This window comes from Leptonychotes weddellii, chromosome 12 (genome assembly GCF_054177405.1).
Source record: "Leptonychotes weddellii isolate Sample4059 chromosome 12, ASM5417740v2, whole genome shotgun sequence".
NCBI lineage: Eukaryota > Metazoa > Chordata > Mammalia > Carnivora > Phocidae > Leptonychotes > Leptonychotes weddellii.
Window position 1 is genome coordinate 83087019 of NC_138380.1, and position 17489 is coordinate 83104507.

At 43.2% G+C, this 17489-nt stretch overlaps 1 protein-coding gene across 1 annotated transcript in view; it reads left to right on the top strand.

Annotated features, from left to right (window-relative positions):
* Positions 1-15539, top strand: part of RALA (RAS like proto-oncogene A) — a 77135-nt gene extending 61596 nt beyond the window's left edge. The window contains exons 2-5 of the mRNA XM_006736518.3: positions 120-272; positions 2766-2974; positions 6765-6939; positions 13538-15539. Coding sequence (XP_006736581.1) covers positions 159-272; positions 2766-2974; positions 6765-6939; positions 13538-13660 — 621 coding nt within the window. The 5' untranslated portion in view covers positions 120-158 and the 3' untranslated portion in view covers positions 13661-15539. The remainder of the gene's footprint in view (positions 1-119; positions 273-2765; positions 2975-6764; positions 6940-13537) is intronic.
* The last annotated feature ends 1950 nt before the right edge of the window (positions 15540-17489 follow it).

Genomic DNA, 17489 nt, shown 5'->3' on the forward strand with positions numbered 1-17489 from the left:
CCAGGCGCCCCTGAAAACTAGTATCTTGAAGCCCAAGGACACCGTATCTTTTTCCTACACTTGGAATTCTGAAGAAGAATGTACTGAGCATTACTTATTTTTTCATTCTTTGTTTTTAGATTCTTCTTACTCCTTTGCTGCAAACTCTGTGACACAAGATGGCTGCAAACAAGCCCAAGGGTCAGAATTCTTTGGCCCTACACAAAGTCATCATGGTCGGCAGTGGTGGTGTGGGCAAGTCCGCTTTGACCCTACAGTTCATGTATGATGAGGTGAGTGCCCATTTTTAATGAATAGCTAAGTTTGGGCTTTCAGAAAGGATTTCTGTGGCTTCGTTTTGGTGCTGTTTTAGATGTATTCCTGAATCGTTGAAAGCTACTGTAATCGTTTTTTCCCATTTTTAAATTCAGAGCCAACGTTTGTACACATCTTGATTTAACAAGTCAATAACTTAAGATCCTTAAAAACTTTATACTTTAAAAACAAAACGAACCTGGAAACAGTACCTACTTAAAGCAATCTAACTTTGGCTTTTTCGTTTTAAGTGTTTAATGGAGGTTCCCACCTTGAATTAATAGATCCGGTAGATACAGTACCTAATTGAGACTTGAAGTTGACATAATAAGGTGTCCTGTGATAATAATAATAACAAAAAAATAAAATAATTTAAAAATAGTGAAAAAATCTGTTGTAGTATTTGGCATGGCGCTACACTCACCATTAGACAGGTAAAGGCTGTGTCCCTAAAACATAATTACGAGAAGGCTACAGATTTGTGTGCCTGTATTTATATCAGACTTTACTGCCCCAGAGTTAAGGTCTCAGCCCATATACAGCAATATATTTTTTCCCCAGAAGACTCTTACCAAGCCTAAATGATTTAAGAGTTGATAATCCAGCTTAAGCATTTATCCTCAACTCTTCCTTCCAGTAGAAGCAAGATTTTATGATTACTCTTTCTTACTTAATCCTCATAACAATCCTGGTATGGTAGTATCCCCATTTTACAGATGAGAAAACAGAACCTCAGAGAGGTTTCTCAACCTGTCCAAGAGGAGTGTGATCGCCAATGAGTAACGGAGCGTGAAGCCTGGTCTCCTAACAACAAATCCTGCAGACCCTTACCACCCGATTGCCTGCTCATCAGCATTTCTGTCACACGCGCAAATGGCTTAAATCCAGCCAGTTGTCTCGCTGACTGGGGACTATAGCAAAAAAATTGGAAACAGAAGAGATTGAAATGGTTCTTTAAATGAACTTGCTGATTTATCTGTTCAATCTGTTTTCCATACTATGCATTTTAATAGCTGGTCTTTCAAACTAATCGCTAAATCCGGCCCCTTCTTAACAATAAGGAGGAGGTCAAAAGTAATACTGTTCACATACCTGACATTTGATGAATGGTTAAGCTTTCACTTAGTATTCATCAATATTAATATTCACAGTAGTATCTGATGTGATATCTGAATATTTGTATTTGTTAAATCTTCATAAATATTTAATACTTATAAAAATAAGCATGGAAATATGGCAGAATGTTCTGTAGCCTTTATAGTTAAAAATATACTGTGTTCATTTTTTAAATAATTATATATTGAGTATCCTCCATGTTCTAAGCTGTTCTAAGCTCTGGGAGCTACAGTGATGAGTAGAATAGTCAAGGTCCCTACTTCCAGGGGTTATATTCTCATAGAGGGATATAGACATGAGCAAATAAATAAAGTATCAGATAATGAAAATATTTTTAGGAACTAATTTAAAAAAACCTGCAAAAGTATGTATATCTACATACACACATGCTAACAATGATACACTGATCAAAAATACCAAGATGAGATTTACAGAGTTGAAGATAGATGTGGGAATGTAAAGTTGTTTAATTGTATTATTTAAACAGTCAGACATTTAGAGAGAGATCTCAAAGTTCGTGATTTGTTGTTCTGCTGAGTAGTATAAGCCACTTTATTGACTTGGTTCATTTTAGGAAAAGATTTCACAGCAACTTTTTTTTTTTTTTTTAAAGATTTTATTTATTTATTTGACAGAGAGATAGAGAGCACAAGTAGGCAGAGAGAGAGGGAGAAGCAGACTCTCCACTGAGCAGGGAGCCTGACGCGGGGCTCCATCCCAGGACTCCGGGATCATGACCTGAGCCAAAGGCAGCCGCTTAACTGACTGAGCCACCCAGGCGCCCCTCACAGCAACTTTCAGTGCTTACCTCAATACTGACTCACTTTCAAGTTATTTCCACAATTCTGGCATGAAAATTTATATTTAGAGTCACATTGAAAGGTGTTTTTATTTTATTTATTTTTTTTTTAAAGATTTTATTTATTTATTTGAGAGAGAATGAGAGACAGAGAGCACGAGAGGGAAGAGGGTCAGAGGGAGAAGCAGACCCCCTGCTGAGCAGGGAGCCCGATGCGGGACTTGATCCTGGGACTCCAGGATCATGACCTGAGCCGAAGGCAGTCACTTAACCAACTGAGCCACCCAGGCGCCCGAAAGGTGTTTTTATATATTTGATTAAGTAGATGTATAATCATTTTTGCAGGAAGAAAAAGGTACAGTTTTCAAGCTGTAAACCATCTAAACTTAATCATTCATCCCTTGCTTTTTGCAAAAGTAGAAGCCACCGAATTACCTAAAATGAAAATGTAAATTAATGTTGTGTTTACCACTGGGGAACACAGAAGGAAGAGTGCATGGGAGCTCTCTGTACTGTTTTGGCAACTTCCTGTGAATCTGTATTTCATCTTTTCCAGTTTGTGGAGGACTATGAGCCTACCAAAGCAGACAGCTATCGGAAGAAGGTAGTGCTGGATGGGGAGGAAGTGCAGATCGATATCTTGGATACAGCTGGGCAGGAGGATTATGCCGCAATTAGAGACAACTACTTTCGGAGCGGGGAGGGTTTCCTCTGTGTCTTCTCTATCACAGAAATGGAATCCTTTGCAGCCACAGCCGACTTCAGGTATGGTGGGGACCGAGGCCTTTGCACTGACATCCCGCACAGCGATGTCTTCCCCCGAAACAAGCGGACAGCTGGAGCTGGCTCCTCGTTACTCTTTCACTCTGTGTGTAATTGTGTTTATTCCCACTGTGACAGCCTCAATACCCGCTACTCAAGTGTTTCTCTTTGGAGTATACGCCCACTGCTGCCGTAATACTTGACACTTGGCTCACCTCGTGGAGCTCTGCCCCAGATTTTAGATCTGTCTCTGTGAGTCACTGGTGTTACGGCGCCTCCGTGAGGCTCCGCAGGCACGTCGCCCTCCCCCCGTGACACACATGCCTGGCAGCACACGCTGATTGTTTTAATAGAAATAATAACACTTTAGATTGGCACACAAGGTTCTGTTATCTATTTCTTACATCTTATGTACTATTTGCTTCATCAAAATCTGTCATCCATTTGGTTTGCAGGAGGGTGGTTGGTGAAGGGGAGAGAGGTTCTAAGAGAGATACGGCATAAATAAGTTCTTGAGTAGTCTCAGATACTACATGCATAATCAAAAGTATTCTTTTTTTTTTAAGATTTATTTATTTATTTGACAGAGAGAGATAGCGAGAGCAGGAACACAAGCAGGGGGAGTGGGAGAGGGAGAAGCAGGCTCCCCACTGAGCAGGGAGCCCAATGCGGGGCTCGATCCCAGGACCCTAGGATCATGACCCAGGCCAAAGGCAGACACCCAACGACTGAGCCACCCAGGCACCCAAAAGTATTCTTTAAAAATATATATTTTTTATTTATTTATTTTAGAGAGAGTGTGTGAGCGGGGAGAGGGAGAAAGAGAATCCCAAGCAGACTCCGCACTGAGCACGGAGCCAGATGCGGGGCTCGATCGCACTGGGGTCACGACCTGAGCTGAAACCAACAGTCAGACACTCAACCCACTGAGCCACCCAGGCACCCCCAAAAGTATTCTTTAATTACATTTGTTTATTTTTGTGTTGCAAATTTGCCTTGGTATGAGGGACGCAAAAGAAACATGTCGTGTATCCTCTATTTTCAAGATTCACACAGCCTAGTTGAAAAAGGCATGAAACCAAGAGCAAGGTAGTGACAAAGTAGGAGACGTGGGCAGTGATCATTGCTGGGATCCCGGAGAGGAGAGAAGCTGAGAGGCCTTCATGAGATAGGTGAGCCTGGATAAGAAGGATTTCCACTGATGAGGAAAGAGGTTTTCCGGTGGTTGAGCAAAAACTGAACCTGGGCTTATATAAAGCTTCCTTTTCATGTCCACTTGAAAGTCTCAAGAACTTAAAGGAATTTAAGAGAGCATTCTTTGCAAAAAAAAAATGTCATTGAGAAACTTTCAAAATGCAGATTTATGGGGCACCTGGGTGGCTCAGTCAGTTAAGCGTCTGCCTTCAGCTCAGGCCGTGACCCAGGGTCCTGGGATCGAGCCCCGTGACAGGCTCCCTGCTCAGCAGGGGTTCTGCCTCTCCCTCTGCCCCTCCCCCTGCTCCTGCTCACTCTTTCTCTCAAATAAATAAGTAAATGAAATGCAGATTTATTTGTAAAATTAACTTTATTGGTTTCTCTAAGGAAGGAGTTTTATATGTGATAAAGTGCAAAGGGTGCAGGCCCTGGGAACTTATAATCTTGGGAGGCATGTTGCAAGTTATATAAATGTCAGTGCTCATTCACTCATTCAGCAAATATTTGAGTGCTTGTTCTATAGCAAGTCCTGTTCTAGGTAAGGGGATAAATGTTGTCACCAGAGTTTGCCAAAGCCAAAGTGGTATCTCAGGGGAATAAAGTATTTTTACGCCAGGAGTGAGAATCTTGGGCTACTGCTGTGACAGAGAAGAAGTGAATCATTCATTGCTCTTCTGTTGTACCTCCGTACCTCCGACGTGTTGCCTTCCCATAAATAAAAATAGTCCCAGTGACTCAGCGGCAACAGGAAAGCATTTTTGAGGCCATCTGAATGGTTACGGTCCACGTGGTCTAACCCACAGTGGCAGCTCCTCTCTGGAGCCTTCCTGGGCCTCCCGTCTCCAGGGCAGAGCCCACAGTTTCCTCATCTGCACACACAGTGTGCTTGCAACAGCGCCTCCAGCATACTTACCACACTCCCAGAATCTGCTTGGTTTGCATGTGTTTTCCCTGACGAGGGGAGAACTCTTGAGAGCAGGACCCACTCGTTAACCCATCTGAGTATCCCTAGTACCCATATTTGGCCCAGTCCCTGGCATGTATCATACAGGGCATGCTTAGTAAACAAACGTTTAATAAAAGTGTTAGAAAATGCTCGTTTTGGGCGCCTGGGTGGCTCAGTCCGTTAAGCGACTGCCTTCAGCTCAGGTCATGATCCTGGAGTCCCGGGATCGAGTCCCGCATCGGGCTCCCTGCTCAGCAGGGAGTCTGCTTCTCCCTCTGACCCTCCTCCCTCTCATGCTCTCTGTCTCTCATTCTCTCTCTCTCAAATAAATAAATTAAAAAAATCTAAAAAAAAAGAAAACGCTCGTTTTTTTTTTTGGTTCTCACTTTTCTTATGTCAAAAAGAAATTGGACCAGTTTGCGAAGGTACTTTCCTGTTCTAAATTCTATAACAGCCTCTAACACTCTATTTAAAGGGGGCGTCACATTAAATAAAATGTGTATGAAGATTGTAGACATAGCATTGCCTTTCTCTGACATCCAGGAAAGTAGCTTATTCAAACCAACTAATTAACTCTCATGAATATTGTCCTCTCACCCCTGAACCCAGTAAGTCCAGGCTTTCCATGGCCTCGCCTCGTTTCTGATAGCACTTTACATTTCATCCTGCTGGCAACCAGATAAGGAATGTTCTGTTGTTAGCCCCATTTTATACAGGAGGAGACCGAGGCAAAGTACTTTGCTCAGTCACGGTTGACTAGGAGGGACAGAGAGCCATGATACCTTTAAAACTGGTGACGGCCTATAACTTCTCTCTAAACACAAAATCTATACTCAAGAGATATCTGGCCCTTGTGGGGCTTTTAAGAACATTTAGTGGGACCATCGATACGAGGTAATAAGGATATGAGTAAGAATAAGAATGGTGCTCTCTCCCTCTGTGGTCTTCCTCCCCAAATCCCATGATCCCAGTTTAATCACAAGAAAAACATCAGACAAATCCCAGTTGAGAGATGTTCTACAAATGAGCTGACCAGCAAGTCTCAGAACTGTCAGGGTCATCAAAAACAAGGAAAATCTGGGAACTGTCAGAGCCACATGGAGTCTAAGGAGAGCTGATGACTAAATGTCATGTGGGATCCTGGAACAGGAGAAGGACATCAGGTAAACACTAAGAATATCAAAATAAAATTTGGACTTCAGTTAATGATGTATCAGGATTGGCTCGTTAGTTGTGGTAAACGCATACACTAGCGTAAGATGTTACCAGTAGGGGGAACTGGGTGCAGAGAGTACGGGAACTCTGTACTGTCTTCACAACTTCTCTGCAAATCTCAAACCACCCTTCTCGTAAAAGTTTATTTTTAAAAAGCATTTGGAGGAAGTTGCACTTCCATTTTGTACCTCTACTGCCATATTTATATTGTCTTCTCTGGTGTATTGTTCCTTCATCAGAAAAGTGAGTATGTAACACAAGTGATTGATGATAGAATGAGGAGGTCGTGCTGCTCATGTCCCACCATGCAACGAATGAGCTCATTGTTACTGTAAAGAAACATATAAATAAATGCTCGTTGCAGATGGTATTTGTTATTTTGTTAGTCTAACACATGGGGGTAATATTAATATTTCTTTCTCATTTCTTCTCATCCAGGGAGCAGATTTTAAGAGTAAAAGAAGATGAGAATGTTCCATTTCTGCTGGTTGGTAACAAATCAGATTTAGAAGATAAAAGGCAGGTTTCTGTAGAAGAGGCAAAAACCAGAGCCGACCAGTGGAATGTTAACTATGTGGAAACATCTGCTAAAACTCGAGCTAATGTTGACAAGGTAAAGGGCAGCCCTTCTTACAGCTACATCGTGTTAACAATACATTGATTCGCTCTAACTCCGCTCCATTGTGTCTAGAGATTTGTGCAACTTTCGAACAGTGATTTAATATGTGCTGATTGTTATCCGCCCTGAACGCTCAAGTACAACATGTTCAGAATTTCTTACTTCACCTTGTCCTCAGGTTCCCAAGAGACATTGAAATACGAGACACCACTTTTTTTCTAGCACTGACAGGATTTCTGACCTGAATCCCTGCCCTTTTTAAATTTTTCTTTTTACTTAATCCTGATGGGCTGGGTAATTTATTTATTTATTTATTTATTTTAGATTTTTTTTTTTTTTTTTTTTATTCATTTGAGACACAGAGAGAGAGAGAGAGAGAGAAAGCATGAGCAGGGAGAGAGGCAGAGGGCGAGGGAGAAACCAAACAGGCTCCTCGCTGAGCCAGGAGCCTGATGGGGGGCTCGATCCCAGGACCCTGGGATCATGACCCGAGCTGAAGGCAGACGCTTAACCATCTGAGCCACCCAGGTGCCACTGGGCTGGGTAATTTAGAAGGCAGGGTGTTAAGTCCCCTGAGCTGACACCTGCCCAGCCCCATGTAGGTTCGCTCGCAAGACAAAGGAGCCCCAGATGAGAGGGCTTCGAAATTTTTTACTACACCTACACTCCCCACCCTCAACCTGTTTTTCCCTCTGCCCTCTTCTGTATCTCCCCCCTTTGCTCAGGTGGCCGTTTCCTGAGTCCAGGTGAGGAACACCCTTGTCTCCTTTCTAGGAGCCAGCCCAGGTGCATTATTTCATCCTGCTGCTGGAGACCTACATCTTCAGTGTTCAGGAAAACTGCCCCCTGGGCTGAGGCATGGACTCCTTGAGCGCCCCATGTAGGGCCTTTTCCAGCCATCAAGCATCTCAGCTCTGCCGAGTGCCTCGCACACTCTAACTGGCAGAATCGTCTGTGAAACTTCATAAAAACGGATTCCTGGGTCTGACCCCCAGAGATTTTGATTCATTTGCTGTGGGTGGAACTTGAGAATTTGCATTTCCAGTAAACTCCCTGGTGGTACAGACTATGGCCCAGGGGACCACACACTTCAAGTAACACTGCTTCTGGGTGGCCTCAAGTTTTAGTGAACTGGTCTGCTTGTTGCCTGTAGATTTATAACGCTGATCCAGAAATCATTAGGCTAAAAAAAAAATTAGAGATTCTTAAAAAAAAAGAAAAATTAGAGATTCGTTCTGTTCATTTACTGTAGGTCTTAAGACAATGTCATTATACTGTCTTAAGCCGATTAGGTTTTTTTGTCACGTGGTCAGATTCCTATAGGCCCAAGATACCTGTACAAAATGAGTGTTACAAGATTTCTACTCCGTATACTGGTTTCTCTAAAGCTATGGCAAATGTATTTGAACTACTAATGAAAATATGTCTTAAAGTTCAGTGTGTTTGGAGTTTTGAGAGGCAACATTGAATATTATTAGCGTTGTGTGTGTATTGGGGTTCCTCCTAATTGATGTCTTGAGCAGGTAGAACACACTCTGTTAAAACCTATTTGAGGGGCGCCTGGGTGGCTCAGTTGGTTAAGCGACTGCCTTCGGCTCAGGTCATGATCCTGGAGTCCCTGGATCGAGTCCCGCATTGGGCTCCCTGCTCGGCAGGGAGTCTGCTTCTCCCTCTCCCACTCCCCGTTTGTGTTCCCTCTCTCGCTGTGTCTTTCTCTGTCAAATAAATAAATAAAATCTTAAAAAAAAAAAAAAAAAAACCTATTTGAACTGAGGGGAATCGGGAGAGGAGGCGAACAGGAACCAACCAAGCCATGAAGCTGTCGTCCCAGCAATCCCTATGGTGTCATCTGCTTGCATGAATTTTTTTGCCCTATGCATATATTGTCAAAGGAGGAAAGGTCAAGGTATAGGGCTATTTTAGTTACTCTCGCTGCGTAAGAAACTGTACCCCCAAAACTTACGGGTGAAAACAACCATTTATGCTCATGGAATCTCTGGGCCGAGCATCTGGACAGCTCACAGGGGAGATGGCTTGTCCCTGCTCCACAGTGTCTGGTGCCTCCGCTGAAAATCTTCAAGTCTGGGAACTGGAAGCCTCTCGGCTTAGCTTCTAAAGACCGTTAACACGTGTCTGGTTCAGCCAGTTGATGCTGGCTGTTGTCCAGGGACACCTCGGTTCCTTGCCATGTGACCTTTTCCAGGTGCCCTACTTGAGGCTTTCTTCCAGCAGGGAGGTGGGGTGGGTGCCAAGGTCCAGCGTCACAAGAGAAGAAGAACCAGGCAGGAACCACGTCACCTTCTCTGACCCAGCCACGGGAGTTTACATGGCATTATTTCCGGTTTGTTCTCTTGCCCGAAGGAGGCCCAAAGTCCGTCCCCCCCCCCGCCCGGGTCAACAGGAAGGGGAATGGACTCCAGCTCTTGATGGAGAGTGGCAAGACACTAGAAGAACACAGAGGGAGTATTGCTGTGGCCGGTTTTGGAGAGTGTAGTCTGTAGCCAGTGGTCACCTCTCCAAAGCAAAATTAGATGCAATGTGGCGGCTTGTAAACCAAGGTACACGTTCATACTGAATACTGTGATTGCATGTACTGCTACCCCCTGAAGAGTGCACATGCCGGATAAAATACCTCAGTGGCTAAATACAAGTAACTCGCAGCAGCTATTCAGTTTCTAGAATTAGGTGCTATGTGGTTTCTTGCTGAGGAAATCATGTTCGTAGTTGAAAGAGCTCATACTCAGTAGTGTTGATAGGACACAGGCACTGTGGCCAGCACTAGGCGTGCATCTTTAACCCCGTAAAGCAGAAGTGCTCTTCTCATGCTCACTTTTTAGATGAGGAGCCTGAGCTGTGGAGAGATGACATACTGGAGTCAAGTTCAAAAGGCCTGTGATGGCAGCTGCTGGCTCTGGGCGTGGCCGACTCTGGGGCCCCCATCCTCTCGCTCTTCTACTCCACACGGTAGTTGGAGTACCTGTGGTTCCCCCCCAGGGTGTGTGTCACCCACTGTGGGAACCTGCTACAGGTTTTTCTGGGCTCGTGAGTGTTAACATTGTCTCCTATTATATTGGGAAGTGTCTTGTTTTGTCACAGAAAACAAATCCTAGCTCCCCTACAAGACATTAAGGGCTCATGCCGTGTCCTCTTTTGGATTCCCAATAGACTATCAAATGAAGTTTCAAAGAGGCAGATTTTGAATCCACCCTGTGAAAAGCTGCATGACCATCTGAGTGGTCGAGCCGGGGCCTCACCGGTCTCAGAGGCCACGTCTGTCACAGAGGAGTCACCCAGAGGCGAGAGGACCCCCTGGCAAACCTGCTTGCGGACTCACTGGGTGCCAGGTTCATCTCATGACCTTGTTAGTGGCCTTCTGGCTAAATGCTCTGACTCTCTAAAGCGTAACTCCAAGGTTACTCCTAATTTCTAAGGAACGTCTTGGAGGAATGGAAAGAGGTTGAGCAAGTAGATGGATGTCAAAAAGGAGAGTATGATTTCTTACATGAAGAGCCAATTTTATGTCGGGAAAAGAATTTTAGTAGAAATGTACTGTATTTTTAATTATTTTTTTCATTAAAAACATGAACACATGCTTATTGTGTAAAGAAAAATTCGTAGTAAGGAGAAAAAGGGAATCACTCTTCACCCAAATTCCACTCCACTCCCCTTCCTGTGAGGTAACCAGTGGTAACTCAGGTGTGTCTTTCCAGACGTTTATCTGCATTTAAAGACCAGTATATAGAGTCTAAGGGAAGGCTTGTGTTTGCTTGTGTTTCCCCTGTATAAATAGGATTTTTACAGTATATATAGTACATTTATATACTACATATATATAGTATTTCTGTGTATGTAGATCATGCATTTCTGTAGTTTGCTTTTTAAATTTTATAACAGGGGTGCCTGGGTGGCGCAGTCGGGTGAGCGTCCAGCTCTTGATTTCTGCTCAGGTCAGGATCTCAGGGTCGTGAGATCGAGCCCCACGTTGGCCTCCATGCTGGGCATGGAGCCTACTTAAAAAAAAAAAAAAAAAAAATTCTTCCAAAGTTCATTCCATAGTGATGCATCTGCATCAGAAAGCTTCAGGGGAGCCCTCTGACGTTACACGTAGCTGGTTTGGAAGCTTCCTGCCTCTGCTGGCCCAGCTGTGGGCTCGAAGGCCAAAGGCATTCCGAAATCACCCCAGGGAAGCCAAGGTGCAGCAAGTGAGGCAGAGACCCCTGGGGTCTGCGTCACTGTGTGTTTCAGTCTCCTGCATTCTCTGCGGGTTTTCTTTGCTTCGTTTTTCCCTGTTCTAACCATTCACACCCCTTTGTTGGTCTTGTGTCCATTTGACTTAAGCCATTAGTCTCTAATCACTTGCCTTTTTTTTTTTTTTTTTTTTTTTTAATAGCTTCCTTGCTTTCTGACTGACTTTTTGTTTCTTGCTCCAGATCAGGAATCAGCCGTTTATCTAAGAAACACTGGTTCCCTTGGGAGGAATGGTATTTAGCAGCCATAGCCTGAGGACGAATGCGCTCACCATTGTTAACGTCATTGTTTCAGGGCCTTTCAGTGAAGTGCTGGGAAATGTGTATTATTAAAGAAAACAGATCATGAGAGCATACTGTTACTTCTAATTCAGTTTTAGCCTTCAGGATTTTCTGCCTCTCTGACTTTGTACCTTCTCTCTTACACTGAGAGCTAACCTACATTAGCATGCTTGCTCTCTTACCCTATCCTGCAACGTATGTATAAGATTGTGCCCTGTTCCTATTAACAGCTAAATTACAAAGTGAAGTTTAAGATTGGTCTTGTTTTGTTTTTTATTTGTTGAGGTTTTGTTTTTATTTTTATTCTTAGCTTCTATTCTGAGATGTATATTCCGTATGCTGTGTTTTAAAGTCTCTTGAGTTCTTTCCTCTGTATAATTATGTCACCAACTCTGTGTGTAGTTCGTCTTAATTTGTTTTAGTTTGATTTTCAGTCTTTGGCAGCGGCTTTTTTGTGTTTAATTTCATTTTTTATTTTTATTTTATTTATTTATTTTTTTTTTTTTAAAGATTTTATTTATTTATTTGAGAGAGAGAGAAAGCATGAGGTGGGGAGGGTCAGAGGGAGAAGCAGACTCCTCGCTGAGCAAGGAGCCCGATGCGGGACTCGATCCCGGGACTCCAGGATCATGACCTGAGCCGAAGGCAGTCGCTTAACCAACTGAGCCACCCAGGCGCCCTAATTTCATTTTTTAATATGTAGAACAGTTAGTTGCCAAAGTAGAAGTTGTATAATGAAGCATATTCAGACACGCCTCACTGTTCCATGTCCCCTGTTCCCTTCATCCCGAAAATAATAGTAGTGTTTGGTTTATCATTTCATCATTTCTGTTTCAGATGCAGGCAAATCCACATAACTCCTGCAGGTAGCTCTCTACCTACGCTTTCCAGCACCTCGCTTTTTCAGTTAGCCTTTCCTTCAGAGAGCTAGAAGCACACCGGCCATTACATAACATACATTTGTTTACTTACAACAGTCACAATGCACAAGCTAACTAGAATTTTTGAAATCTTTGTTTTCCGTTGAGTTCTTAATAAATCGGTGTGGTGTCACTTCTTACTTCATGCTTATGAGAAAAAGAAAACAGAAGTAATAACTGAATTTTTTTAATTCAGAATTTTAGAGTATAGACCATGAAAGTTATTCATCCAGTCATCATCCACATACTCATAACTCTTTGTGTACGGTGTGAGCCCATATCCTTCTAGACCCTTGTCTGCCCTCAGACATTTGTTAGTGATATTTAACTTTTGAGTTGTTACACTAGTCATTTTTAAATTATTATGCTAACAGCTCTCATTTGCCAGTTTCTAGACATCAGACAGAATTGATAAAATCTCAGCTATGTTGCAACAAAGAAAATTGTTTTCTTAGTACCTGGTATCAAAACGATAAAGGAAGCACTCATTTTCCTCAGCTTTGTTTCTAAAAATGGAGCTGAAGGAAAACAAGTAATTAAACACAAATTTTATTAAACATAAATTAATTACCTTTAGAGGGGCGCCTGGGTGGCTCAGTTGGTTAAGCGACTGCCTTCGGCTCAGGTCATGATCCCGGGGTCCTGGGATCGAGTCCCACATCGGGCTCCCGGCTCAGCGGGAAGCCTGCTTCTCCCTCTCCCACTCCCCCTGCTTGTGTTCCTGCTCTCGCTGTCTCTGTCTCTGTCAAATAAATAAATAAAATCTTAAAAAAAAAAAAAATTAATTACCTTTAAATATCAATTGGTGAAATACATTCATTAATTGTATAAACGGAATCCATTGAGCTGTAACTTTGGAACTGTCATCATTTGTAGTGCTCTTGTCTTCTTTATCTTGAAAATTGGGATGGGAAGATTAGGTTATATGATGTGACCAATTTTACCGAAAAGTGTAACTCAGAAAATTTCCCAGTATACTTGGAGAAGGAGACTGGTTTTGTGCTGTCTCCTCCCTCTACTCCCCAAACAAGAGCTCTTAAGTAGTTATTCTTAGTTAATTCCCAAGGCTTACTGCTGTGGTTCCAAGAAGTACCAACCTCATATTATCTGTTGGCTTTATTTACCCTGTTTTCTTCTTTCTAGGTATTTTTTGATCTGATGAGGGAAATTCGAGCCAGAAAGATGGAAGACAGCAAAGAAAAGAATGGAAAAAAGAAGAGGAAAAGTTTAGCCAAGAGAATCAGAGAAAGATGCTGCATTTTATAATCAAAGCCCAAACTCCTTTCTTACCTTGACCATACTAATAAATATAATTTATAAGCATTGCCATCGAAGGCTCAATTGACTGAAATTACTTTAACGATTTGGAAATTGTTATGTATCACTAAAAGCATGAATTGGAACTGCACTGAAAGTCAAATTCACTTAAAAAAGAAATCAATGTGGCTTCGCCGAGAAGCACAGTTCAACTTCTTTCATAATTGCCTACATTTATCGCGGTCCTGAATGTAGCGTGTGGGCTTGTGTTTCGAGGGCAGTCTTTCTGGAACTGTTAGAGCTGAGACGGGGTGGGGGGATGGGAGGAAAGGCTACTTCCTCTGGTTTATTATAAAGCTTAAATTTTATATCATTTTAAAATGTCTTGGTCTTCTACTGCCTTGAAAAATGACAATTGTGAACATGGTAGTTAAACTGTACCACTTTTTTTAACCATTGTTATGCAAAATATAGAAGAAAAGTGATTGGCATGATTGTTGCATATAGTTAAATTGAGAGTAATTCATCTGTGAACCTGCATCAATTACCTGGTGATTAACGTGGAAAAGTGGTGTGAACTTGTACATGGAAATTTTTGAATATGCCTTAATTTAGAAACCGAAAAATGCCCGGTGACATCATTCTGGGTGTGTCCTCACTGGTGCCGTGGGCCTGTCGCCCCGTGTGTCCTGTTGAGAGCATATTTGCCTGGTACGGAGTACAACTTTTGTGTAGAAGGTTCGTAAAACATAAGCGTCTGCTAGGAGTCTGTCCAAATGTAAAATGTGTGCCATACTCTGGTTCTTGAACGCAAGGGTCCAGAGCATCTTGATTACTTTTAATTAACTGTAAGGTAGTTTGCAATGAAGGGCCAGCATATACTTGTAAGATAATTTTAGACCGTGAGGGTTCAGCCCAGTCACGTTTCAGTGATCCCTCTTTTTCTCTAAGATGCCAGTCCCTGGAAATCCCTTTCTGCGAGCGGTGAGCATGTGTTAAGCTGTTGGTTTCTCTGGACCAGGGCACAGGAGAAAGGTCATTACTGCTGCTGCATTGTGCACTGGGACACTTGGGGAAGGCGGGCGTGCTGGCCTCCTGTTAATTTCTCAGTCTGTGCTCAAGAGGTGACAGCTTGGCTCTGGGAGAGTTTTCAGGAGTCTCTCTAGTCCGCGTTCATCAGCAGAACACCAGAGCCACATTTTCCTGACGCTAACACCAGGCAGTCGACCCCGAGGGTCATGCAGAAAGCCTGTTTGGCAAATGCAGGCCACACATGGGCTTGTGTCGCCGTTGGGTGGTGCGCCCACTGGAAGAATTCTAGCGTTCTATTGGGGAACGTAAATTCAACGGGAAATATACCGCTGCCCAGATTTTTCTTCTCTTCTTCGGACTGGGGCTAAGACAGTTGATGCAACAAAGTTCGTCTTTCTTTTTTGCTCAGTCCTAATTTCAACAAGTCAAAGATGTGTTCAGGCATTCCAGGTAACAGGTGTGTACGTAAAGTGAACAAAAATAGGCTTTTTAGGAACTCTGCTCTTTAGGTATTACATCTGACTTGTCATGTTAAATATTTGTCCTTAAAGGGTTTGAGATGTACATCTTTCATTTCATATTTTTCATAGGCTATGCCATGTGCAGAATCAAAGTTACCAATGTAACACCGCCCCGCGGGCCCAGCGATCTCCATGTGTACTCATTGCAGTCTTATTTAACCAGGGGTCCTAACCACTAACATTGTGACTTTGCTTTAGACCTTTCCTCTCCTGGGTACTGAGGTGCTATGAAGCAAACTGACAAGGATGCATCACATGTCAGGCTGATGCCACTACCCGATTGGTTTATTTGCAATTTGAGCCATTTAAAGACCAATAAACTTCCTTTTTTTAAATGCTTGTGGTGTTACTTGATGTTTACTATATATATATAACACATAACATTCAGATTTACCAACCTGGGCATCTTTACAGGAGATTTTAAAATAGCTAAATTCCTGGGCACCTGGGGGGCTCAGTCAGTTAAGCGTCTGCCTTCAGCTCAGGTCATGATCCCAGGGTCCTAGGATCGAGCCCCATGTCGGGCTCCCTGCTCAGCGGGAAGCCAGCTTCTCCCTCTGCCTCTGCCTGTTGCTCCCCCTGCTTGTGTGCTTTCTCTCTCTGTAAAATAAATAAATAAAACCTTAGAAAAAAATAAATAACGCTAAATCTCCTTTGCTCTCAGTGTAGGGCTTTCTTTTGCGTAACGCCAGATTCCCCAGATGACAGTAGCATCGGTGCTCGGCGGCAGCCCGGGCTCAGACGGGAGAATCCCATGTGCACGACTGCAAGGAAGATACCCGTATGTGGTCATGAAAGTCACACTGTGTGCAGTACTTTTAGAATACTACTGAAGTCCAGAATGACTAGGGGATGGCTTTATACTCATGTTCTAATCAGAATGATCCCCACAGATCATTTAATTTCCAAATTGTGGCAGGAGTCACCACCCTGCTACCATCTCATCAAGCCTCAGACCATTCATTCTCCCTCACATCGGATGTCTGGTGGGAAATGGTGGCGTATTAACTGTCAAACAGCCTGTGGGTTAGAAACGATCTGGCCCGATTTTGACTGAGCACTACCTTTTCAAAATCCAGTTGATTTTAATTTCTTACTTAATTCATGAATAGCGCCAGAATGAGCACGTTTGAGTTATAATCGGCATAGTTTTAACCTCACTGAGCCCATTTTTAAAAAGATTTTATTTTGGGGGAGAGAGTGAGCGTGAATGTGCGGGGATGGGGGGCGCAGAGGGAGAGAAGCAGACTCCCCGCTGAGCGTGGAGCCCAACTCCGGGCTCAATCCCACGACACTGAGATCATGACCTGAGCCGAAACCAAGAGTCGGACACTTGACCGACTGAGCCCATGGACCTATTTTTAACACCAATGTAGGGTATGCTGTTAAATATTACATACCAAAGGTTATATTAAGTTACAGTCTTAAACTAAATCAGAATGTCATGTCTCAGAATTGTGCGACAAGGACATAAAACTTAATATTTGGCAACCTTATATTACCACCTTTAGAGTAAAACCATCAAAACATTTACCAAAAGTTCCCACAAAGTTTTCAAAATAATCCTTTTGATTGAATCCAGTGTGATAAGTATCCTTCAGCAAATTACTTTGGAAGTCAAGAGTGGCAGGTCAATAGAGGTCTTCATGCCTTTCCTTTTCAGTAGATATGTGTGTGCCCACTTGTGGGCACTGCTGGGAATATAACAAGGGGAAGGACAGACATGAGTGAGGGGCGACTAGAGATTCTCGCTGAAGAAAGGACCTCTGTGCCCCATGCAGAAGGAGGGAAAGTTAAAAAAAAAAAAAAAGATGAGGTCTACTTACTCTGAGCTAGACCCCCTATGATTGGGGATCTCAGATGGGGTCCCATTTCTTATGATTGTCAACATGTAAAATAATCATAATAAGGGGCACCTGGGTGGCTCAGTCGGTTGAGCATCCGTCTCTTGATCTCAGCTCAGGTCATGATCTCAGGGTCGCTGAGTTTGAGCTCCGCATTGGGTATGGAGCATACTTAAAAAGATAATACAGGGGCGCCTGGGTGGCTCAGTCATTAAGCGTCTGCCTTCGGCTTGGGTCATGGTCCCGGGGTCCTGGGATCGAGCCCCGCATTGGGCTCCCTGTTCCGCGGGAAGCCTGCTTCTCCCTCTCCCACTCCCCCTGCTTGTGTTCCCTCTCTCCCTGTCTCTCTCTCTCTGTCAAATAGATAAATAAAATCTTTTAAAAATAATAATAATAGGGGCGCCTGGGTGGCTCAGTCGTTAAGCGTCTGCCTTCGGCTCA